Source organism: Pelophylax lessonae (genome assembly GCF_965119305.1).
Source record: "Pelophylax lessonae genome assembly, chromosome: 4".
In the NCBI taxonomy this organism is placed as follows: domain Eukaryota; kingdom Metazoa; phylum Chordata; class Amphibia; order Anura; family Ranidae; genus Pelophylax; species Pelophylax lessonae.
The window spans coordinates 509,819,365-509,844,652 of NC_138771.1; the positions used below are offsets into that span (position 1 = coordinate 509,819,365).

Here is a 25,288-nt window from a genome sequence, read left to right on the forward strand (position 1 = left end):
GGTTGTTGTTGGCCGAAAAAATTTGTGTGCAGTCTAGAGCACATTTCAACCAACACAACAACACTGGACAAAAGACGGGCGATCGGTCGGCCAACAATCGGTGCATGTGTACGGGGCTTTAGTCTGTAGGGTTCAATATTGAGTTGGTCCACCCTTTACAGTTATAACAGCTTCAACTCTTCTGGGAAGGCTGTCCACAAGGTTTAGGAGTGTGTCTATGGGAATGTTTGACCATTCTTCCAGAAATGCATTTGTGAGGTCAGGCACTGATGTGGAAAAGAAGGCCTGGCTCACAGTCTCCGCTCTAATTTATCCTAAAGGTGTTCTATTGGATTGAGGTCAGGACTCTGTGCAGGCCAGTCAAGTTCCACCACCCCAAACTCACTCATCCATGTCTTTATGGACCTTGTTTTGTGCACTGGAGCGCAGTCATGTTGAAACAGGAAGGGACCGTCCCCAAACTGTTCCCACAATGTTGGGAGCATGAAATTATCCAAAACGTCTTGGTATGCTGACGCATTAAGAGTTCCCTTCACTGGAACTAAGGGTCCAAGCCCAACCTGGCCCACCCTTTGCAGCTATAACAGCTTCAACTCTTCTGGGAAGGCCGTCCACAAGGTTTAGGAGTGTGTCTATGGGAATGTTTGACCATTCTTCCAGAAGCGCATTTGTGGGGTCAGGCACTGATGTTGGATGCAAAGGCCCCTCTAATTCATCCTAAAAACGAATGACCTATAGAGGCTTTTAAAGTGTCTCAGGACAGTTTTGGGTACTGAAGTTTGTCACCATTTCCTGGGCACACAAACACTTAGGGCTTAACATGTTGGGTATCTATTTACTTTATCTATTTGCGTCATCTTGTATATTTTCAAAAAATTGGGTAATAGTAATATACTGCGTTAATGTATTTTATTCTGAAAATTTGTGCTTGGTAAACCATTGCCCTAATATCATGTGACAAAAATATTGGAACTACCATAATTTTATTCTCCATGGTCTCTGCTTTCAGAAAATATATAATGTTTTAACCAATCTTCAGGCACAAATTGATTTTTTTTATGTGTGCACAAAAAATAAAAAAATAAAAAGCGGTTCTGGCAGCGAAAGGGTTAAAGAGCCTTACATCAGATGTAAAAGATGGATAGCTGTTCAGGAAGAAGGATTTGATTCCATAATAAGCATAGCTCTTTCAAATTAGAACAATTACAAGATAAATAATGCTAATAAATATTTTATTTAGGTGTGTTTACCATCAGACCGGCATAATAAACATTTTAATTTCTTACTATGCAGATTTGCTGTAGTCTTCCAGATTTGCATTTTGCTGCTACTGTAATAAATAATGACTACAGTATACCAGATGCCTCGATCACACCACTGAACTGCCTAAAATATTATCTATTACAATGCTGCCCTCTAGTGCTATAATCTTTCATCACACCTGTTGTTTCTGCACTGACTATGACATAAAGAACTATGACACTGATTTAACAAGGTGCACTGGTATTAAAGTTAGATAGATAGAGCCTAAAATGGCACTAGGATAAAAACTAAAAGTATCATGTATGGAAAAGAATTAATACCCATCTATCTTGCCACTGCTTTTGAAAGCTACAGCACCCAAAGAATCTTCAGCATGCAACATTTCCAGGAGCGCTGGAGGTTTGGTCCTCCTCAGCATTCTCTGGTTCATTCTCCTGGTCCCTTACACCACTACAAGATACAATATACAATAGTAACATAGGGGACCGGGCATATGACACACCTGGAAGTGGCAGATGCAGAAGTTACTTCAACCAACATTAAAGTGAGTGAAGATTGACTGCCTGGGCAGTGGCCACAGGTGAGTTTACTGTAAATTTTTATTTTACAGGGGGACCTTCTTTTTGGTTTTTATTTTGCAGATTTGTTTTAAGGTATGCTTGACTTGATTTGATAATACTGATTGAAGCCACTTTACCATGACTTAAGCACACTTTAAAGTCGTATTAAAGTGGTATTAAAGTCAGTTTTGTCCCCTAAAGCAGATAAAAATAATATAACTTTTTTTTTTATTGTATAAATTTCCTCCTTTGAGCTTCAATTTTTCCCCTGGCTGTGCTTCTATGATCCCATTCGCTCTGTGCCCCCTGTGCCAGCACTGGAGCCTATGAAGTCCTATGTGAGTCTCCACAATGTGTGCAGTCTTGCTCTCTGCTATGACTCTACATGCAGCCATTCAGAGTGCTACACACAGCCAGTGTGAGAGTGACAAAAGGCAAAACCCATGTCTCTCCTCCTTCTCCACAGTGGCGACTGACCCTGGCTATGTGTAGGGTGCTCTAAACATCTGCACATAGACTTCTAATACATAACAGCTTTGTACATATTGCAGAGACTCACTCAGGACTCTATGGGTTCCACTGGCACAGGGGGCACAGCGAGAACGGGAATATAGCGGTGCTGCAAGCAGACAACTAAAAAAGAACGCTCCGAAGTGGAAGTTTAAAAAAAAAACAATATGCACATATGAGTTATGTTAATTTTTTCTGATTTACGGGGAAAAAAAAAAAAACTTTAAAGAAGAAGTAGCGCCATAGCTTTTTTGGCTATACTTCTCCTGGGGATCACAGCAGTGCACTTCATTCTGCACTCTTGTGAACCATTTTCAGCTGACAGCAGGCTAAAGTCTGCTGTCCGCTGACTTTACTGAGCCGGTCCAGGCTCTGGAGAGATCTTGACTTTATTGTCAGAATCCATCCAGATGCCTGGACTGCCAGTTTGCTTAGCTTCCCAGAGAGCTGCTGAGAGCTTGAGCCAGCCCATCCACCCCTCCACATCTCAGCGCTCCAGAGAGCGCTGGAGGGGCAGAGCAGAGAGCAGGTGACTGACAGTTGATGGGTTCTCTGCTCAGTAAAGACTGAGTGATTAGCGTTTTTTGATCGCTCAGTTCTCTGTGTAGATTCAGCGGGGGGAGGGGGGGCAGATGCAGAATACACCTGGGTGAGTGTAACGTTTTTTTTTTTTAATTCCAAACTTCTCTTTTAATACCACTTTACGGTTCCTTAAAGCTGAACTTCGGATATTATTATGGTGGATAAACTAGAGAGGTGCGCAATAAAGAGTTAAAAAAAAAGATCCTGACAATAGTGTACAGAATGGGGGGGGGGGGGGGGGTGAAGCCCTACTGCCTGTGTGCATATGACACAAAATGAAAAATTAGCAGATCCCATAGGGGTAGGGAGTCTTTTGACTGGATACCAGAGTGTGATACAACAATGGAATGCACAAAATGAAGTGTGTACCTGCAAACAGAAGTCTCACCATCAGTACATATACATACCTCCCAAAGGCGGATGACTTGTAGACTCGGTTTACATTTATCCATTTTCCCTATCATGCCTTTTTCCTTGCATTTTAAGTCAATGTTCATTTTTGTGTGTTTAACCACTTGAGCCCCGGAAGATTTTACCCCCTTCCTGACCAGGGCCTATTTTGCAATTCGGCACTGTGTGACTTTAACGGACAATTGCACGGTCGTGCGACGCTGTACCTAATCGAATTTGACGTCCTTTTTTTCCCACAAACAGAGCTTTCTTTTAGTGGTATTTGATCACCTGTGCGATTTTTACTTTTTGCGCTATAAACAAAAAAAGAGCGTCTATTTTGCAAAAATAACAATATTTTTCACATTTTAGTGAAGAGAAATGGGCAGGAAAGATGCTTCAGCTACAAAAACACCAGTCGATCAATATCGTAAACAGATAGCCGAGCCTTTATGGTCTGAGCTGGTGTGATGCCCGGTGTGGATGACACGGATCATTGACTAACTCTACAGGCTTTATTGCTCAAACACGAAAGTGGGTTGGGCCACAGCATCTGGTGAGTGGGCATTTCTCCTCCCCCCTTGGAGCACGGTGGTGGTGGTGACAATCTTGAGAACTACACCTGTATATCTAATTACCCCAGGAGATGTATTGAAGGATCATGGACTGATTTATGTCAATATGATTATTTCCTGATGCTATTGTAACATCTGTGTAAAAGTTGGACTTTGTGTAGTCTTGCGAGTTGTATTTTCATACAACATGCTTATGACACTTTCTTTTTGCTAAGTTTGCGCTACTGGTATATTTAGAGGTATTGTTGAATATCTTCTGTTTATCCATTTTGCACATTTTTGGAGGTTAAGTAGCTGCATTGCCATTCTATATCATAGTGATTTGTCTTCATTTAGCGCTTGGGTCAGCTTATTATAGGTTTCGGTGGGCGTATAAGCTTTCTTTTTCAGCAAATGTACACTGTTATACAAGCTGTACACTCACTACTTTACATTGTAGCAAAGTGTAATTTCTTCAGTGTGGTCACATGAAAAGATATAATAAAATATTTACAAAAATGTGAGGGGTGTACTCACTTTTGGGAGATACTGTAAAACCCACAAGTATTTTGTGATCACAATTTTTTATACTGACTTTTTAAAATATCAAATTCAACAAATTAGAGATTGGATGAAACTATATTTTGTTAAAGGCCTGGTCATCAGACCAAAAAGAAAGCCTCTATAAGTCCTCTTCAAGTTGACCATCACTGGTTTAGGGTTAGGTTGATCTTTTATTCAATGTATGGCCAATTATTTATTCTCAGAATGATTTCAGACAGGTTGATCTCCTTACCAATCTGTGTGTGCATCATCAATCACCAGGAGAATCTTGGGTTTTAAGACCACAGGTGGTGGGGGAGGTCCAGTCTGCTCTACCAGGCCTGCAGCAGCCTGCGTTGTTTGCTTTACTGCATTGCTGAAAGAACTGAAGAGGCTGGAACCTGGTGCCGACGTAGAAGATGGAACCTGTGAAGGCTGCTGTTTCCTCTCCATGGCCGGGGACACCGGGGAACTCGTGGAATTGTCTGGTCGCTGAAGGTCCATCATGTAGCCATTGGGAAGGTTGGCCACAAAGCTGCTGTCGGAGAGACGTCTGCGTAGGAAATTCATGGCTGTGGAGTAGCGATGAAACTTGGAGGCCCTAAGAGTTTCTATTGTATGAGGGTCAGCAGATGGACCTTTCCAGTTGGGTTCCCAAACTCTTTCCCAGTCTTAGAGCTGAAGAGAAAATAAAGAGGTTGTGTCAGCTAAAACATATCACTGCATTGAAAGCAGGGAAGGAAAACAGAATTATTCATAAAAATTGAGATAGTGAGCAATCTACGTCAACACATGATGGAACCCAGACTGAGCAGACTTGAAAGCAGCAATTACCCATGACCGGTATTATCTTATCTGGTTGCGCAAGCTTAAAATATATATTCTGTGGTCTAATCACAATCTCAGGACTTTTTTGGAACCTAAAAATTGCAGATACAAATATAACCTTTTCTCTACTTTAACATTCAATTAAACCAAGAATATACAGTATATTATCTTTCATATAATTACTACTAATGTTCAGGATATACAAGTTCTCATAACTTTATATAGTTTAATGTATTTCATGTTTTTTATGTTTGGTAGATGTTGCTGTCTGAAATTGTACATTGGCGTCCCAATGTACCCACAGAATGTAGTAAGGTAAAGGTTATGATATTGGATGGAGTGACTCTAACAAGGTTGACAGCACAAGGTATCAATCTATTCACAATTAGCACATAATTTGGAAGTTCCTTAGAACACCTATTGAGGTCAGATGGGATTTATCAACAGAGGGTCATTCTAGGACCTAGCACTGGGATGACACAATCATGGTTATCCTGGTGCCTGTGCAGTTCTTGGCTGTGCTCACAAACGCTTAAGACAGATCAGCCCCCGCTGCAGCTTCTCACCTTCTGACTTGCTACAAAATTACAAGGTACAGTCTGATCACTAGATGGCGACTGAGGAATTGCTATCTCCTGCTTGCAGCAGACTATGTTATCTCAGACTAGTCAAAGCTGGAACTCAGTGACAGCTCTTTTAGTGATGACACGTTAGGAATGTATTCTTTTTTTTAATTTTATTTATAAATTGCAATCAGCAAAGACAAAATAAAGTGTACAAAATGTACAAAGCTATTTCAGTTAGAATGTAGATGAGTTTTACAAATATTTCCATTTACAGCAGAAATAATACCATACATCCCCTTTAAAAGGGTCCAGAAAATATGGATACAATATGTACATCGTAAAAGTTGTCCACATAGGCGTGTGCACAGAGTGTGCTAGGTGTGCCTGGGCACACCCTAATCACCCTGTGCAGTGCCGATTTCCCCAACTTCCTGGTACCCCGTCTCCCGCCTGCAGTGCTGCTAGCTTCCCTCCTCTCTTCTCCCGCCGGCTGCTACAGGGGATGTTTCAGGATGGGGAGCAGGGGAAGGGGCTGGTAAATATTTCATTTACCGGCCCCTTCCTTTTCTCAATGAACACAGTGAGTGATCTGTACCGATCGCTCCTGTGTTCATTCTTACCTGAAGCATAATAAACAATGTTTACTATGCTTCAGTTTGTGAAAGAACAGGAAGCCGCTCCTCACAAAGCACGCCCCATTAGTTCACTGACCAGTGCAGCTGAGGCAGAGAAAGGGACTGGGGAATCTCTGTTCTCAATCCTTTTCCTTCAGTCCATTTCTCTGTCCCAAATGTGAGACATCAGGGGTCTGTTTAGACCCTTGATATTTCACAAAAACCCTTCAACTGAGCTCCTAAAAAAATTGTAACAAAATAATAAAAAATAATATTTAAAAAAACAATTTGAAAAAATAAAAGTGTAAAAAAAATAAAAAAATTGTAAACAATAATTAAAAAAAAATAAAAATTGTAAAAAAAATAAATAAAAACTACTGACACCAATCTTTGCTCTGAAACAGTCCACTGCTCTGCTAATATACATGCATATGTGTTTGTACTCTGGGTTGCACACCCTAATGGAATAGGCTGTGCACGCCAATGGTTGTCCACCATGCAGCAATCAATACAGACACCATTCAAGAGGCATTAGGACACAGGACTACCTGATATGCTCTGAAAGGGTACAGCACAGTCAACCAACTGTTTTCCAGTATAATTGTTGATAAACATTTTTCAAGAATTATCATTACCCATACCCCCTAATTGAAGGGGTTGAGGACATAGGAGTAAAGGAACAATAAAGAGGAGAGAAGAAAAAGATAATTAAAAGGAGGGGGGGGGGGGTTAGGGAAGACAAGTGATAGGGAATATTAGGAGAGGATGGGAGGGGCGATGGACGTTCCGCTCCCTCTGCTCCCAACCTCACCTCCCCAATGGGGTGGCAGTACACAAAGTTGAAGGATCAAGAACAAGGCCTATAGAGTATGCAACCAGGGGAGAAGAGGTGAATGTGTATCATGGCATCAGAATACTGGGTAGCACAGGTGTATGCTGTCCATGGCATCCAAGTGTCATGAAAAACGTCCTCTATTGTGAAGTGACGCTGTCAGGCTTTTAAATTTTCTAGACTTTTCTAAACCAGTGCATTAGGGCGGTCACGTGTCCCGCATTGCCCGGGACAGTCCCGCATTTGGCAGGTCTGTCCCGGGCACTTTCATTCCGGGACAATACTTACCTAAACTGGTAACCTGCAAGTGTCTTGAAGATACAGAGTTCATTGAGTCTACTGCTAACACAAGCAAAGGACTCATTCTTCCCATGCAAGTGTTGTATGGTTCAGCAGAAGATCTGCTATTAAGTTCCACTAAAGTGGGGTACACACTAGTAGAAAATCTGCCGAAAATTCCTATCCGAGGTAAGATCGTACGATTTTTCGGCTAGTGTGTACACAACTTTCAGCAGCCGATGCCGCCATTTTCAATGAAAAAAAAAAACGGAGGGACAAACACCAAAACTTTTATCGTCCATCCCCAGACGACCAATTTTCGTTTAATGTGTATGCAGTACGTCCGTGAAAAATCGGATACGAAAGATCGCGCATGATCTGAAGTTGCTGATGACCCGGAAGTCTAGGAACAAATGTCACAAAAAAAAAAAAATCGTACGAGAAATTTCGTGAACATTTATGCACTGTCTACTAAAAACGGTTATGAACGCTGAGCAAGAGAGAGAAAAAGATGGATATTTCGTCCGATTTCCGTCAAGTGTATACGGGCCTTAAGTAAGGCTAAGTGAGAGTTGTTCTCATGTGTACATAGTTGATTTTGGAGTATCCAACTAACCTCTTCTCCTATCCAAGTTCTCCAAATAAACTACCGAAAACAAATCCCCTAGACTGGTCATTGGAGACAAGTGAAAGTGTGTGTGCACCTGACAGTGTATGAAAATGTCTGACAACAGAATAATCAGAGATAGATCTACACTCAGCGACCCCTACGGGGACAGCGCTACAAAAGTTATTTTCTAGCAAAAAAAAAAGTAGATTTTTCCATGTACTCTATGTAAGAAGTATGGGTAGTGTCCAAATAAATGAGTACAGTCCCACATAAATTAGTGCAAAGTAAAGATGAATCCGCATGCAAGATATTCCAGGGAAGGAATTCTTTCCTGTGACACCAAGGATAAGTGTGAGGGGGGAACACCTCTGTGATCAGGTATAGTAAGCAGCTTACCGAATTTCCGCGGCTGCTCAAATGAATGAGTCAGCCTCTCCCGGCTAATAATCAAACCAATATGGTCAGATCGTCACGTCCTGTTTTACATTCCTCCGCCGACTGGCCATGTGACTTCCGCCGTTGTGCATGAATGATCATTGGCGGACGCACGTCACTTTCGCTTACAGCGGGTGTGCGGTGTTTGGCGGCTGACGGCCGCTCGGCGGAGACACGGGGGTACATAGGCGTGTGTGTTGCATCTGGAGTCACGCCCAGACGACGTCTTTTGATGACGAAACGTTGGCGACTCCAGACGCAACGTCCACACGCCCCCTGGAAGTAGCCGGCCTTTCTGTGATATACTGTATGCTGCCTGGGATACCTGCGGGACGCCGCACCTTTATCCTATGTTCAGCTTCCGATATGCCTGTTACCAACTGTTATATTGTGAGTAATTTTCTTTAATAAATATTGTCTAAGTTTTTACGGGATTACGCTATGGGCTTCTGTTTCTTCTCCACATATTCATTTATGGTTGATGGAGTTTACTGAGGAGTGCTAAGCCTAACATCCCCTAATCACACTGATTTTACCACCCATCTGGAGAGGCGGTCCCTCTTATCTGGAAAAGCAACTACGGAGCTCTGAAACACTTGATTGACTGAAACATATTGGTTTGATTATTAGCCGGGAGAGGCTGACTCATTCATTTGAGCAGCCACGGAAATTCGGTAAGCTGCTTACTATACCTGATCACAGAGGTGTTCCCCCCTCACATCCTTGGTGTCACGGGAAAGAATTCCCTCCCTGGAATATCTTGCATGCGGATTCATCTTTACTTTGCACTAATTTACGTGGGACTGTACTCATTTATTTGGACACTACCCATACTTTTTATATATTTTTTATGAATATTGGTATTTTTAGCACTGCACTTTGGTATTATATTGCTTGTTTGAGTCACTGTTAGTTGATTTTGTGCTAGCTGCTTTTATTTATCTGTTTTTCTCACTCATCACATTAGCGCGGAAATTTTACTACATTATTTTGCATGTATGTAAGAAGTGTCAGAATTGGCCCGGTATTGAGGTGGTTAATAAGGATGTTCACTTAGTTGGGTGAAGCTGTATTACTTTGTAATGTTGCCCTGCACTGGCAAAGCACAAGCTAATGTTAAATAGTGTAGCAAGGTAAGAGTGACACTTTTATTACAAAGTCAGGATGGGTTCCCTTTAAGAGTAGTTCACACCTTTAGAAGGGTTCCTGACTCAGAAGTAGTTCACACCTTTAGATGGCAGCAGATAGCAAATCTGTGAAAGCCATCAACAGAAAAGCCAAGCTGCTTTCATGTGATGGATGTTTATCCCCTGCGCCAGGCTCCTGACAGAGGGTCTTTAGTGGAAGCTGGGCGTCATCACTAACATTTCCTGAGCCGGGAATTAGTTACAGAGAATAACACTCCTCCCACGCTAAGCTAGCATTACACGGCATCAAAAACTGGATTACATTAAAGTCAGCATTTCTGTTCCATCCTGATAGCGGATGTAACATTTGTCTGTTCTTAGATGGTTAGTTCCTTGCTCATTAGCAGAACTCTGTATCCTTTATTTGCATCACCGGATTGTTTAAATCCCTAAGGGACCATTTACTTCTTGTGGTAACGCAACATGCCAAATATTGCACGATTCTTTTTTTTTTGTAATGCAAGGCATGACAATGCACTACCTTTTGTTGCCATTCGTTGCAGTGTGCTACAATGCAGGTGCGTCTCCTTAGTGCACTGGCGTACCATTCAAATTAAATGGCATTGCAAAATGTTACGTGCGTTACTGCATATTGCATTAACGAGAGCTTTACTGCATATTGCATTAACTAGAGCTTTACTGCATATTGCATTAACAAGAGCTTTACTGCATATTGCATTAACAAGAGCTTTACTGCATATTGCAGTAACGAGAGCTTTAAGCGTAATCATAATGCGGAGATGAGAATCTAAACTAAAGTAGAACTATGGGCAAAATAAAAAGATGACAGATGTAGCCAGGTGCTGGCCAGATTGCCTGCGCTATAAAAAGCGAAAGAAGACATTCTACAGGTAACTAAAAGAAGATTGTTCCCTCCAGCGCCCAGCATGGATACTACAGCGTCATATCCCGAATGCAGAGCGAGACTTGATAGAGCAAAGGATATTGGGACATGTAGTCCAGGGAGTAAAGCTGCCACAGGTAGCAGATTGTAGCAAACTACAAGTTCCAGCCAGCTGGAAGTAAAGAACAGAATGCTGGGAGAGGAGATAAATAGGCTGGATTGGGGAGGGGCCAGCCTCTTAGGACTGCAACTTTTAGCTGGGAGCAGGGACGTTGATGCTTGGAGGGCTGCTGGAGGCACGGTGGCCTAGCCAATGTAAAGAACATCCTGCCTAGGTGAGCAGGACACCATTTCCAGTTTCCTGATGGCTGAGAGATCCTCGGTGGGGTCACCTTCATCACCCTAAACGCAGATCCTTCTGGATACCCGTGAGGCAAGGTGTGCAGCCTGACACCTTTTCCGCTGGCGACAGATTCTGCAGGGACCTGTCCTTGGACCTGCTATTCCTGAGAATCTGGTATCATTTGGATTGGTGATCGGGCAAAAGCCCATCTTCCATACACCCTAAAGGCCCGTACACACGATAAGAAAATCTGAAGGGAAATTTCGTCCGACGACCGATCTGCCGATTTTCGGATTGTTAGTATGGTGCTTTTGACAGCTGACTCCGACTTTTCGGCTGACAAAATCCTGATGTGCAGACTATATCATTTTTGTTGTCCGTAATACAACATCCGATTTTTGTCTCATTAGTACAGATTTCGACGGAAGAAAAATCTTAAGAGCAAGACTAGGCATGCTCAGAGATGAAAGAACATATACAAAGCAATCCAACACATGACATCACTTCTGAAGTTGAATTCTGTCGTACGGGAAAATTCGTATGAAAAAAACATCTTCACTTTCCACATCAGACTAGCATGCCACAAAAAACGGACGACAGATCGTTCGATAATCTGATCGTGTGTACGGGGCTTTAGAGACACTGCATGCAGACAAATGATTTTATCTTGATGCACCCAGCTTTTTTAAGGAGATACTTTGCTCATGCTAATCACACTATTGGATACTTGTACACAGAGATTCTCTCTAGGCCCTTGTTAAACTAGCTGAAGACAACGGATCTTTACATCAGGACTTCTTTACCATCCTCTCCTTCTTCCCCCACCACAAAGGACTTTGTGCATAATATTCACGCAGTTAAAAGGGAACTCTTCTTCCTTGAGAAGTTAAAGGTTAACAGTTCTGATATTAGATTGTTGACATTTATTTACAAAGGTTCTGGACTTGTGACACCAGTTGGAGGGAGCTATCTGACAGTGAGAACGGTCATTAGCCTCCCTTTTATGACTGGGGCAGTGGCGTAGCGTGGGTTGTCAGCACTCGGGGCAAGGCAAGTAATTTGCGCCCCCTTACCCGTGGGATTTTGGGATTTTAGCAGAGTCTCTTCCACTAGATTAGTTAAAGAAACCCTTACCCCCTAAGCACATGTATTGTTTGTTATGGAAATACTGATGAAATTAAAGTAAAATGCATCTAAATACAAGTTTGAATGACCAGCGTGCCCCCTTTCAAAGTAAAATGCATCTAAATACAAGTTTGAATGACCAGCATGCCCCCTTTCAATGCAGAGAGACCAGCATGTCCCCTTTCAATGCAGAATGACCAGCGTGCCCCCTTTCAATGCAGAGAGACCAGCGTGCCCCCTTTCAATGCAGAGAGACCAGTGTGTCCCCTTTCAATGCAGAATGACCAGCGTGCCCCCTTTCAATGCAGAGAGACCAGCGTGCCCCCTTTCAATGCAGAGAGACCAGCATGCCCCCTTTCAATGCAGAATGACCAGCGTGCCCCCTTTCAATGCAGAGAGACCAGCATGCCCCCTTTCAATGCAGAATGACCAGTGTGCCCCCTTTCAATGCAGAATGACCAGCGTGCCCCCATTCAATACAGAGAGACCAGCGTGCCCCCTTTCAATGCAGAATGACCAGAGTGCCCCCTTTCAATGCAGAGTGACCAGCTTGCCCCCTTTCAATGCAGAATGACCAGTGTGCCCCCTTTCAATGCAGAGTGACCAGCGTGCCCCCTTTCAATGCAGAGAGACCAGCGTGCCCCTTTTCAATGCAGAGAGACCAGCGTGCCCCCTTTCAATGCAGAGAGACCAGCGTGCCCCCTTTCAATGCAGAATGACCAGTGTGCCCCCATTCAATGCAGAGAGACCAGCGTGCCCCCTTTCAATGCAGAGAGACCAGCGTGCCCCCTTTCAATGCAGAGAGACCAGCCTGCCCCCTTTCAATGCAGAGAGACCAGCGTGCCCCCTTTCAATGCAGAGTGACCAGCGTGCCCCCTTTCAATGCAGACAGACCAGCGTGCCCCCTTCAATGCAAAGAGACTTACCTGCAGCGGCAGCTTCTCCTCAGTTCCCCACGTTTCCTCGAGTCCTCCCGCCTCCTCCTCTCGGCCAATCGGGAACGGGTCTCGAACCCGCTTCCTGATTGGCCAGGAGGAGGATCCATGTGACAATAGCGAATTTTCATTCGCTATTGTCACACAATGGGTGGGCTCGGGGCGCACTGCTCTGCACCCCGGGTCCACCCTTTTTTGAAGCCTATTAGAGCCTCTGGCTCTAATCAGGTGATTAAAAAAAAAAAACCCACTCTGTGACAGCGCCAGGCTGCTGACTCACTCACTGCTAAACTGACTGAGCAGTGAGGAGAGGCGGCATAGGCAGGGCTTGGTTTGCAACGCCACCCCACCCTACACCAATGGACAGGTGAGGCACAGTCCAGCCCCTCCCCTCCCCGCCCCGACCTGCTATTTTCAGCCATAGGGCGGCCGTGCTGGACATCTCCCAGCCTGAAGATGGAGGCAGCCACAGACAGTGTGTGAACTGTGTATGTCATAGTCAGACAGACAGAGTGACACTGCGGATGCGCCCCCCCAGATGTTGCGCCCGGTGCGGCCCGCCCCCCCTGCACCCCCCACGCTACGCCACTGGACTGGGGTCATAGGTTCTTGAAGAGTCTAAAGCCTGGTACACACTATGAGTTTTTTATCGTTCAACACAGTGGGTTGAATGAAAAAAAAAACCTGTCAGCTCCGGTCAGAGCCACTGTAGTAAAGATCTGATGTTAGTACAGTGATTTCCCCCGCAGAGCTGTTGTGCTCAGCCATTGGCTGAGAGCGCTGATCAGGAGTCGGTTGGCTGCTAGCTTTCTGCTGGACTGGCATACACACGGGCCGAATGTCGTCCGTTTTTTTATTGAACTGGCCGATGTTGCCCAGCATTCGGTCTGTGTGTATGGGGCTTAATACTGTTGCTGGGAAGCATTTTCTGAGTGGTGCCAATTCTGAATGAGTGACCCCCTGTGTTCACTAAGCAGCATGGCAGCAAGACCCGGAAGCTAGCAGCATGCACTGTGGTAGCAATGTCTACTAAATTGATTTCTAGCTTCCAGAGGGATCAGCCAAGTATGGATCCAAGCTGGACCAATGTAATTAAAAATTATCCATATCTGGAATTCAGCTTTAGGCTATGTAAACACAAACTGGCAGTTGGAAGCACCTCTGTCAGTGAAATATGGTTTTTCCCATTTCCAGTAACTTTCACTTTTTCTGGACAGCTTGGCCTGTTACAGGAAGTAACTGTGAAACATTGTGTATATATATATATATATATATATATATATACACACACACACACAGTGGGGATCGAAAGTTTGGGCACCCCAGGTAAAAATATGTATTAATGTGCATAAAGAAGCCAAGAAAAGATGGAAAAATCTCCAAAAGGCATCAAATTACAGATTAGACATTCTTATAATAGGTCAACAAAAGTTAGATTTTATTTCCATCATTTACACTTTCAAAATAGCAGAAAACAAAAAATGGCATACAAAATACAAATTTTTACCTGGGGTGCCCAAACTTTTGATCCCCACTCTCTCTCTCTCTCTCTCTCTATATATATATATATATATATATATATATATATATATATATATTTGTAACCAACAGGTGGAGCTACCTGACCATCATTTACCCTATTATAAACTGTTGATTAAAGATCTCAATAGCTTAAGCTAAAATATACACACAGTCGAATGACAGCACAGCAGTGACTCCTCCTTTAACGGATGGCTCTGTCTGAACTTTTTTTGATATATAAAATGCTTATTTGTAAAACAAAGATAATATTATAAAAAATAAAATAAAAAAGTTTAAAAAACTGTAAACATAAATAAAATATAATCAACCATTGTAGATCCCCTCTAAGTTTTCGCGTGTTATTTTTCTAAAAAATTGATTTGACATTCAGTAGCTTTCCGCTATAGACAGATGATTTTGCTATCTGAATAGGGCCATAGAGACTTTAGTCTAATCAAAAAGCTATCACACAAGGATAAGCCTCTCCAATTTAGTCACATGACTGTTATTTTCAAACTTTATTGGACCAAGCTGAAAACAGCTGTCACCTTTTTGAAAATGAGTGGGCTTATACTGGTGGTGGTAGTTTTGTGAATTAAGCTTTTTGTATCATATCGCACAACAGCAGCAATCAGCCTGAATACAGGACCTAGGGTGGGGGGGTGTGTTTCACAAATCAGAAGAATCAGTTCATGCAATATTTTTCACTACCCTCAAAACAGGCAGATTTGTCCCTCTGTGTTGAATCATATGATTCATGGATTTCTGAGCTGTGACTCTCTGCAGATTAGATCCATATGCATGGTGGGATTGACATGTGAATGACCCAAAAGCAATGAAGGAAACATTTTTTAGAAAATGCATGTGATAAGAATGGCAAGGCAGCTTTACCAAAACAATAAATATATGTTGTAAAGAAAGTGTGTGGAAATTACCTGGGAATATTTTCTTAATGTATATCACACAAACACATTGTATTAGTTACTGTATTATTCATGGAAGTGATGTAAAAACAGCATCTGTCATTAAAAGGATCAGTTTCCTTGTTAACCTCCAGGTGGCGATATAATATCTATGTAGTTACAATATATTGCCTGTGGCTTCCTCTGAGTGTACAACCCTCTATATGTTGGCATATTTATTTTCTGGGTAGGAAAACCGTCAACACTGCCCTGCATTGAAAACATTTTGCTATTTAATTGAACACATTTTATCTGTCTGCACTTACAGAGAACCATTTATTGTTTGTTCCAATACAGCTAATAGTAGTGTACAAACCTCCTGCGAAGATAAAGAATTATCATACTGCTAAGGACTGCTCAGAGGGCTCCCCTGCCTTCTGTAAACTGTGTACACAATTCTCTACTTCAGCTCCCAGTGCCTGAAACATGTTAGAATTGGCAGAACTGTTAATGCAATGGAACTTGGATCACACCTTGTAAGCATTTTATCAACCATGATTAAGTTAAAAAAAAAAAATATATATATATATATATATATATTTTAATGCTTTGATAAAAGTTTGGGCTACTTTTATTCAAGCACATTCCTCCTATTCGCAGAATATTTTGTGGTCCTTGGTGCAGAAGCTATATTCCTTGTTTGCAGGTGCAGCCGTACAACAATAAACAATAGGTGATGTTACATGGTGTTGGAGTGTGTTGTCAGCCTGCAGCTGATGCAGCGAGGTTCAGTCTGTGTCTCTGAAATGAGAGCGGGACCTCCTAGTGTCACACCTTTGATCGACACACTTTCAGGCTCCATTCACACTTGTGTGATTTCCATTGTGACTTTACATTGCGACTTTGATGCAACTTTGGATAGGGGCGACTTTGGCTGTCGACTTTGGTTTTGACTGTTACACAACTGTCGCATTGATAACATTAAGATGGGACTTTTTGAGAGGTTAAGTTGCAGTCTATGGCACTCAAGTCACATGAAAGTCGCATCAAGGTAGTGCAGGGACCTTTTTAACCATTTCAATACAGGGCAGTTACACCCCCTTCCTGCCCAGGCCAATTTTCAGCTTTTAGCGCTGTTGCATTTTGAATGACAACTGCGTGGTCATGCAACACTGTACCTAAACCAAATTTATGTCATTTTTTCCCCACAAATAGAGCTTTCTTTTGGTGGTATTTGATCACCACAAGGTTTTTTCTTTTTTGCTACACAAATAAAAAAATAGACCGAAAGGTTTGAAAACAAAAAAAGTTTTTTATGTTATAAAATTTTGTAAATAGATACTTTTTTCCTGCACTGATGAGCACTGATGAGGCCGCACTGACAGGTTGATGAGGAGGCACTGATGGGGTGGCACTAATATGCAGCACTGATGGGCACTGATAGGCAGCACTGATGGGCACTGATAGGCAGCACTGATAGGCGGCACTGATAGGCAGCACTAATGGGCACTGATAGGCGGCATTGTCGGGCAATAATGGGCACTGGTGGGCAGCACTGATAGATGGCAATGATGGGCACTGGTGGTCAGCACTGATAGGTGGCAATGGTGGGCAGCACTTATGGGGAGGGCACCACTGGCAGGCTCTCTGAGCCCTGATTGCCATCCCTGGTGGTCATGGGTGGAAATCCCTGGTGGTCATGGGTGGGCATCCCTGGTGACTCTAGTGGCACCCCCCCCCCCCCCCCGTCAAGGGTCTGCACTGGTAATCAATGCTCTGATTACCAGCACAGACCCCCCTTGTCAGGAGAGGCGCAGATCAGCTCTCCTCTACTCATGCCTGTTAGGCATGAACTGAGGAAAGCCGATTAACGGTTCTTCTTATTTACTATGTGACCAGCTGTGATTGGACACAGCTGGTCACATGGTAAAGAGCCTACATCAGTAGATCGGAGATGCGGGGGCGCGCAGAGCGCATTATCCTGCTCGGCGTCATATGACGGCGGGTCAGGATAGTGCAACCACCTTCCCGCCATCAATTGCCTATAGGGCGGGCGGGAAGTGGTTAAAGTCGCTGTGACTTTAAATCACATAGATTTGAACGACTTTTATTAAAATACATGATGGGAGTGTGTTGTTATGTGACTTTATGTGTCCAAGTGTCTCAAAAAGTGTCTCAAAAAGGTCCAAAGCTTAATTTCATGGTAACATAGTAAACATACGGCAATATTTGGAGCCACACAGGGCCTGGTGAAGGCGCCCGGCATGGCTTTGAAACTTTGCTGTATGTTTACTATGTGACCACGAAATGAAGCTTTGGACCTTTTTGAGGAATCCTTGGTGTGCTGATGACATTTCTTCACTTTGATTGTCTACAGTTCCCAGCCTGTAGTCATTAGAGCACCCAAAATTACACAAGCCATTTTCAGGATCGTGTACATGGGGAATATTGTGTTTATGTGTCCAAAGTCGCATGACAAGTCACACAAGTGTCAATGGAGCCTTGCTGACCACAGCCCTAAGAACCACGCTTGGTGGATATGGCATATGTTCCTGTACTGGAAGTCGTATGCCATATGCTCTGCAAAATGTATAGTTGTCAGCCCCTGTCTTCATTCCAGTCTTAAGCCTCGTACACACGCAACGAATTTCCGCCGACCGGTCGTTCGTCTTTTGTCCAGAGTGGTGTTCGTTGGTTGGAATGTGCTCTAGACTGAACACAAATTTTCCCGCACAACAGAATTCTACTTCAGAAGTGATGTCATGTGTTGGATTGCTTTCTTTGTGTTTTTTCATCTCTGACCATGCCCAGTCTTGCTCATAAGATTTTTCCCTGTCGAAAATCTGTACTGACTGCACGAAAATCGGCAGTGTTTTGACGGAGGACAAAAATTTTATAGCCTGCAAACCAGGATTTTTTCGGCCGAAAAGTTGGAGTCGGTTGTCGGAAGCATCATACTAACAAGCCGAAAATCGGCCGATCGGTCGTCGGACAAAAATTCCCAGCCGAATTTCGACTCGTGTGTACGGGCCTTTAGTCCTTTAGGTTCAATATTGAGTTGGCCCACCCTTTGCAGCTATAACAGCTTCAACTCTTCTGGGAAGGCTGTCCACAAGGTTTAGGAGTGTGTCTATGGGAATGTTTGACCATTGTTCCAGAAGTGCATTTGTTAAGTCAGGCACTGATGTTGGAGAGAAGGCCTGGCTCAGAGTCTCTGCTCTAATTCATCCCAAAGGGTTGAGATCAGGATTCTGTGCAGGCCAGTCAAGTTCCTCCACCCCAAACTCACTCATCCCTGTCTTTATGGACATTGCTTTGTGCACTGGTCCAAATCATTTGGTGGAGGGGGGATTATGGTGTGGGGTTGTTTTCAACACCTTTGGGATGAATTAGAGCAGAGACTGCGAGCCAGGCCTTTTCGTCTGACATCAGTGCCTAACCTCACAAATGCTCTTCTGGAAGAATGGTCAAACATTCCCATAGACACACTCCTAAACCTTGTGGACAGCCTTCCCAGAAGAGTTGAAGCTGTTATAGCTGCAGAGAGTGGGCCAACTCAATATTGAACCCTACGGACTAAGACTGGGATGGCATTAAATTTCATGTGTGTGTAAAGGCAGGTGTCCCAATACTTTTGGCAATATAGTGTATGTTGGAAAAATGGAAGCAGGGAAGCCGCTGCTATTTGCATCACAAGCACTTCTGTTTAATATTAATATTTCTTCCTCCCATTCATAATGCCTGACTTAAAATTCTGCTTATTCATCACCTGCCACCCTCCTCTCTAATGATTAAATAAGGTGGAAGGACCGGAGGTGTGTGGAGCAGAGGGCTGACATGGAGCACTGCTGCTGTCACTTTTCCATTCTCAGTACATGCCGAGATGCTGGCAGGGTTGGCACTGCTGTGTGGGTGTCTTGTCAGCTCCTGACGGACGCCTCCTCCTCTCCCTCCAAGTGTTCAGCCAAAGGGAGGCTCTGCTAAGGGAAAGCTGGAATACAACTACCAGCACTGCTTTAAAGTCTACATGAACCAAATCAGTAAAATTGTATATAAGCTTTAGGATGTAATTCAAAAATATTTTTTAATAATCTTTAATCTGCAGCTTCCATCAAAATAATTCTGCCATTAAGGACCTTTTTTAAATGCTTCCTGTTATAGGGTGACAACATTCTGCTCCTGACTCCCTATTGTGCTCTTGTGTTGTCACCCCATTACCCAAGCTTCCGATGGGAACCATTTCAACAAACACTACAAAGGCATGATCCACTGTTGCCACCATCAGAAAACTCGCTCTGAAGAATGCCATGAATGCGGAGTTTATGTAGACAGAAAGAGGCTGAGATCAGCATCACTGAGATGTAACAAAGGATGAAGATGGATAAAAAATATTTTATTTTGAAAAAAAAAAAATTAATTGTTTAGGATACAAAGTGCTATAAAAAAATCTAAGGCTGGCCATAGATGAGTTTTGTTTTTTGAGTTAAACAAGTAAGTTGAATGAGAAAAACGGACCCCATTCACACATTCGAGGTGGATGGGAGAATCCTCAGTGACAGGCAGATACAGATTACAGGATTCAGCATAGCTGAACCTGCAATCTGTGTCTGTGTCACAGAACCCCCCCCCCCACACACACACGTCGTAAGCATGAGGCATACATTTAACCCCTTGATCACCAATAAAGTTAACCCCTTCCCTGCCAGTGTCATTATTACAGTAACAGTGCATATTTATAGCACTGATTACTGTAGTAATGTCACTGGTACCCCCAAAAGTGTCAAAAGGTAAGTTAGGGGTCCTATCTGTCCGCCGCAATGTCGCAGTGCCAAAAAAAAATCGCAGATCGCCGCCATTACTAGTAAAAAAAAATAAACAATAAATATGACAAATCTTTCCTGTAGTTAGTAAACGCAATAACTTTTGCGTAAAAAAAAAATATGCTTATTTTGATTTTTTTTACCAAAAATATGTAGCAGAAAATAAATTGGCCTAAAATGTTAAAAAAGTTTGATTTATAAATTTTTTTGGGGAATGTTACATATCAGAATGTAAAAAATATTGTTTTTTTTTTCAGAATTGTCGCTCTTTTTTGCAAAAATTAAAAATCGCACAGGTGATCAAATACCACCAAAAGAAAGCTCTATTTGTGAAGGGGAAAAAGGACATAAATTTAATTTGGGTACAGTGTCGCACGACCGTGCAATTGTCCGTTAAAATAACGCAGTGCCGAATCGCAAAATATGGCCTGGTCAGGAATGGGGTAAAATCTTCCAGTCTTAAAGTGGTTAAAAATACGCTCATTGAGAATTTTTTTGTCAAAGACATGTAGCTAAATACATTTTGGCCTAAATATATGACAAAAATTGAATATATTTGATATTTGTTAACTGTCAAAGTAGAAAATGGCAATTTGTTCGCAAAATTTTCGTCCTTTTTTTATTAATATCGCAAAAAAATAAAAAATGCAGAGGTGATCAAATACCACCAAAAGAAAGCTCTGTTTGTGGGAAAAAAAAGGACGTAAATTACGTTTGGGTACGGCGTTGCATGGCCGCGCAATTGTCAGTTAAAATCGCGCAGTGCCAAGTTGCAAAAAGTGGCCTGGACGTTAAGCAGGAAAATCCTCCGGTCCTAAAGTGGTTAAAGAGCTTTGGCTCTGTTTCAGGTCTATCAATTGGGAGAAATCCACCTTGCTTCCAGTGGACCTGCTAGAAGGGGCATTGCCCCGATAATGCCAAACATTTACAGGTTGTGGAAAGGTTTAAAAATGTTGGAGTCTATATAATATACAGTAAACCCAAATTATATATTTTAAACAAACAATCTAGTCCCTTTGCTGGCAATAATTTAAACACTTGCCGACCAGCCGTTGTGTATATACTACGGCAGTCAGGCTCTATTGTGCAAAACGGCATACCTGTACGTCTTTTCATTCAATAGCCACTAGATTGACTAGCAGGGATGTCAATCAGCAGGTCCAGCAGAAGAGGCAGAACGGCGATCAGTCTATGTATATAATGCAGATTGCCTTTCTGACACGGAGGAAAACTGATCTTGTGTTCCTGCTAAGCATGAACACAGATCTCGGTCTTCCTCAAGTCAGAGCAACCCCCACACAGTTAGCAAGCCCCCCCTAGGGACACACTTAACTGTTTGATCGCCCCTGATGTTAACCCCCTCCCTGCCAGTGTCAGTGCATTTTTTTTAGCACTGATCACTTTAATAATGTCACTGGTCCCCAAAAAGTGTCAAAAGTGTCAGTTAGATGTCCAATTTGTCTGCTGCATTGTCTTAGTCCCGCTATAAATTGCTGATCACCGCCATTACTAATAAAAAAATAAAAATGCTATAAAAATATTGTATCGTTTGTAGACGCTATAACTTTTGGGCAAACCAATCAATATACGCTTATTGGGATTTCTCGTACCAAAAATATGTGGCAGAATACATATTAGTCTAAATTGATGAAAAAAATGTATTTTTTAAAAAAAAATTTAATGGCTGTGTTTTATAGCAGAAAGTAAAAAATTGTTTTTTCTTTTAAAATTGTCGCTCTAGCACAAAAAAAATAAAAACCGCAGAGGTGATCAAATACCACCAAAAGAAAGCTTTATTTGTGGGAAAAAAAGAACATTAATTTTTTTTTTGGGTACAGCGTCGTCGCAATTGTCTGTTAAAATAACGCAGTTTGGGTACAGCGTCGTACGTCCGTGCAATTGTCTGTTAAAGTAACGCAGTGCCATATCGCAAAAAAAGGCCTGGTTATTAAGAGGGTAAAACCTTCTGTTCCAGAGGTGGTTAAGGAAAAATGTAAAACGTGGTGCCACCTCCCTTTGTCAGTGATGGGTCCATGTAATCTAATTAAGATGGTGTGGATGCCTCAACATCCGTGGAGTTATTTTATGGCAGCTCAGTTGCAGCATTTACAGGGCTGTGCACTGGAAGGGGGCTCCTCATGGTATAGTGGATGAGCATTGCTGACCAGTACACCACATTCTATGTAAAGCCCCGTACATACGTAGTGATTGTCGGCCGAACGATCGGCTGTCTTTTGTCCGGTGCTGTCCTGTCGGCTGAAAACTGCAAAAGACTGCACATGAATTTTGTCGGCCAACAACAGCCGACTGCAGAAGTGATGTCATGTGATGGTTAACTTTCCGTGTGTTTTTTCTTTTCTGAGCATGCCCAGTCTTGCTAATCGGCTGATTGTCGGCCAAATTCTGTACTGACTGGCGAACAATCGGCCGTTCTTTTGTTGGCCAACAAAAATTTTAATGCCTGCACACCCGATTCTGTTCGGCCGAAAAGTCGCTGTCGGTTGTCGGAAGCATCATACTAACAAGCCGACAATCGGCCGATCGTTCGGCGGCCTAATATTTACGGCCGACAATCGCTACGTGTGTACGGAGCTTTAGTTGAGGTATTAGAGGCAGGTTTATTGAGGTCGGAGTCACAATGTCCTACAATTCAGCTACTATTAAAGTTGTGGTGGGTTACACGCTCTATACTTCATTAGACAGGATTTAAAGAGTACAGTATATCCCTATTTGGGAAAATAAAAACTTATAAATAGACAACTTTACCAACTGGAAGCAAAAGAGAATTGTACGACTCTCCCAATTATATTCTTTTGGGATAATAAAAACATTTCAGGAGATGTGAGATGAGCTTGGGCCCTGGAATAAATGCTTTTATCAATATCTGCAGATAAAGCATGCATTGACAGTTAAGTTAAGTTCAGGAGGACTAGAATGGAGCAATTCCTCACTTTTGAGAACCTTAGTAAGAGCTAATGCCACTAGAGGGCTAATATCAAGGCTGTACGTCAGGATACATTTTGCAGCACTGAAGGGAGAGATGGTTCTCCCATGTTAAGCAAAATGTGTAGAAGACATAAGTGAATAAACAGATGAGCAGTGGAAACATATCCTAGAATAAGTAGGGTGAATATCCTCATCCCTATCAGAAATATTGACACCAATTTTCATAATACATAGGGAATAATATACACTATAGAGGCTGTTTTCATTTGGGAGACGTCCAGAAGCATCATGCCCAAGCTGTGAGGACTCTTCTGGAGGTTTCTTGCACATGTTCTTAATTATTTATATTCTAGAAGGAGGTGGTTGGTACAATAAGGCTGGTATTTGGACTTAGCCTTTTGGTGGAACTGAAATTCTGTGTATTGGGTTATATGGAAGGTCAAAGGTCCCTTTTTTCACACAATTGGTAGCTCTGAGATGTCTCTATCAAGTTAGAAAGTTAATTGCTCAAAAAGGATGGCATCCTTACTGCCATCTCATGCAGACTGGTTAAAAGTGGTCAGCAATATGTTGATAAGAGAGAGACTTGCCTATGCGAGAAGGGGGGTGTGTGGGTAAATTTGAGAGAATGTGGAAACCTTGGGTGGATGCTTCTCGGATATGGGATTATATGATAATGTCTCTGTTTCTTTGGTTTTGATAAGAATAAGGTAACAAGGATTCTGCTTTTTGGGAATACGTGTCTTATAGTTAGGTTTATTTTTATTTATTTATTTATTTTTTGGGTAGGGGAAATAAAAAAATAAAAAAAAGCTAAAAAGAGAGATATGAAGTCGTAATTGAACATATGTATGAATTTGCATAGTCAGCCTTAAAGGACAACTTGATTTTAAAGCTAGCCATACATTGTTCCTCAGGAACTGGTGGGAATTTGCTCAGTGTGTTGCCCCGCCAGCCCCTTTCCATTTGACAGAAGCCATTCAATTTTGTTGAAGGAGCATACTGGAAAATTTTCAGCTGATCAGCAGTAGCCATAAGTTGTGGGGGGGGGGGGGGGGGCTATTGATCATCCATGCTGTACATTGTGGAGGAAGGAACCTGTTATGGCCATCAGTGTATGGCCAGCTTTAGTGAAGCTGTCTTGTAATACATTTTCACCACTACCTCCCTGATAATAGCCTGCCTGCAACAAACTTACCTTCTCCTCTGTTTCAGTGATCTTTCCTCCAACATGGTATGAAAAAGCTCTGCTTCGTACTGCACATGTACACTGCAGCTCCATTCATTCTTATGTGTAATATCCCAGGCTGGCTGCACTCAGGGTGGGTGGTGATATTTATAGAAGGGCAACATAAAAAAAAGAGTACAAAAAGAAGAGGTAGGACAGACAATTGAAAAGAAAAGAGGGAGCAGGGCTTTAAAGCTCAAATTTCATCTGCTTATATTTTGCCTTCTCTGGTTTCCATTTTTACTACGGTAAGTACTTTTTATTTTAGACCCAGTGACATCATCACCTGTGTTCGTCAACGGAATGCAGACAGATCATGGCTGGTGGGAGGGGCTGGCAGGGTGCGGTGTACATACATAGCTTCCTAAAAATATCACAGAACCCTGCTTTAGTACTCCTCTCAAGCCCTCAGCCCTGATGTAAACAGTGGGCTGACTCTTGGGAGGAGTAATGCAAATATCAATATGTCTTGATTACAGTACAGGGAGTGGTTATCCCTAGGCAAGCTGTATTTGTATGCAAACCGTGCTAGGTAAAACCTACATGTGATGCTGAGCCTCCATGATTGAAAGATGTTAGATATTCTGTATATAGCCCTACAGAAAAGACAGTGCACAGACCTTATGGGATTTGCTACTTAACTGCAGACAGGAAACAGGAAACTTTATTATCAGAGAAAAGACATAGAGTATACCATAGAGCACAAACTTATAAACACTGTCATCTGCTGGCTGATGTAGTTGTTGCACAAAATACAGAAACATTGTATTCCAACAAAAGAACTGAAATTTAATGAAGGAAGGACTTAGGAAAGCACCCGATGATGCTGGATGTCCTCCAGCCATGACATTTAGTGTGTTTAAATTGCTCT

General features: G+C 42.5%; 1 protein-coding gene across 1 annotated transcript in view; it reads right to left on the bottom strand.

Annotated features, from left to right (window-relative positions):
- Nucleotides 1-25,288, bottom strand: part of SYN3 (synapsin III) — a 594,890-nt gene that overhangs the window by 455,094 nt on the left and 114,508 nt on the right. Inside the window, exon 2 of the mRNA XM_082255354.1 lies at nucleotides 4,656-5,080. Within this exon, the coding sequence (XP_082111480.1) occupies nucleotides 4,656-4,972 (317 nt within the window). The 5' untranslated portion in view covers nucleotides 4,973-5,080. The remainder of the gene's footprint in view (nucleotides 1-4,655; nucleotides 5,081-25,288) is intronic.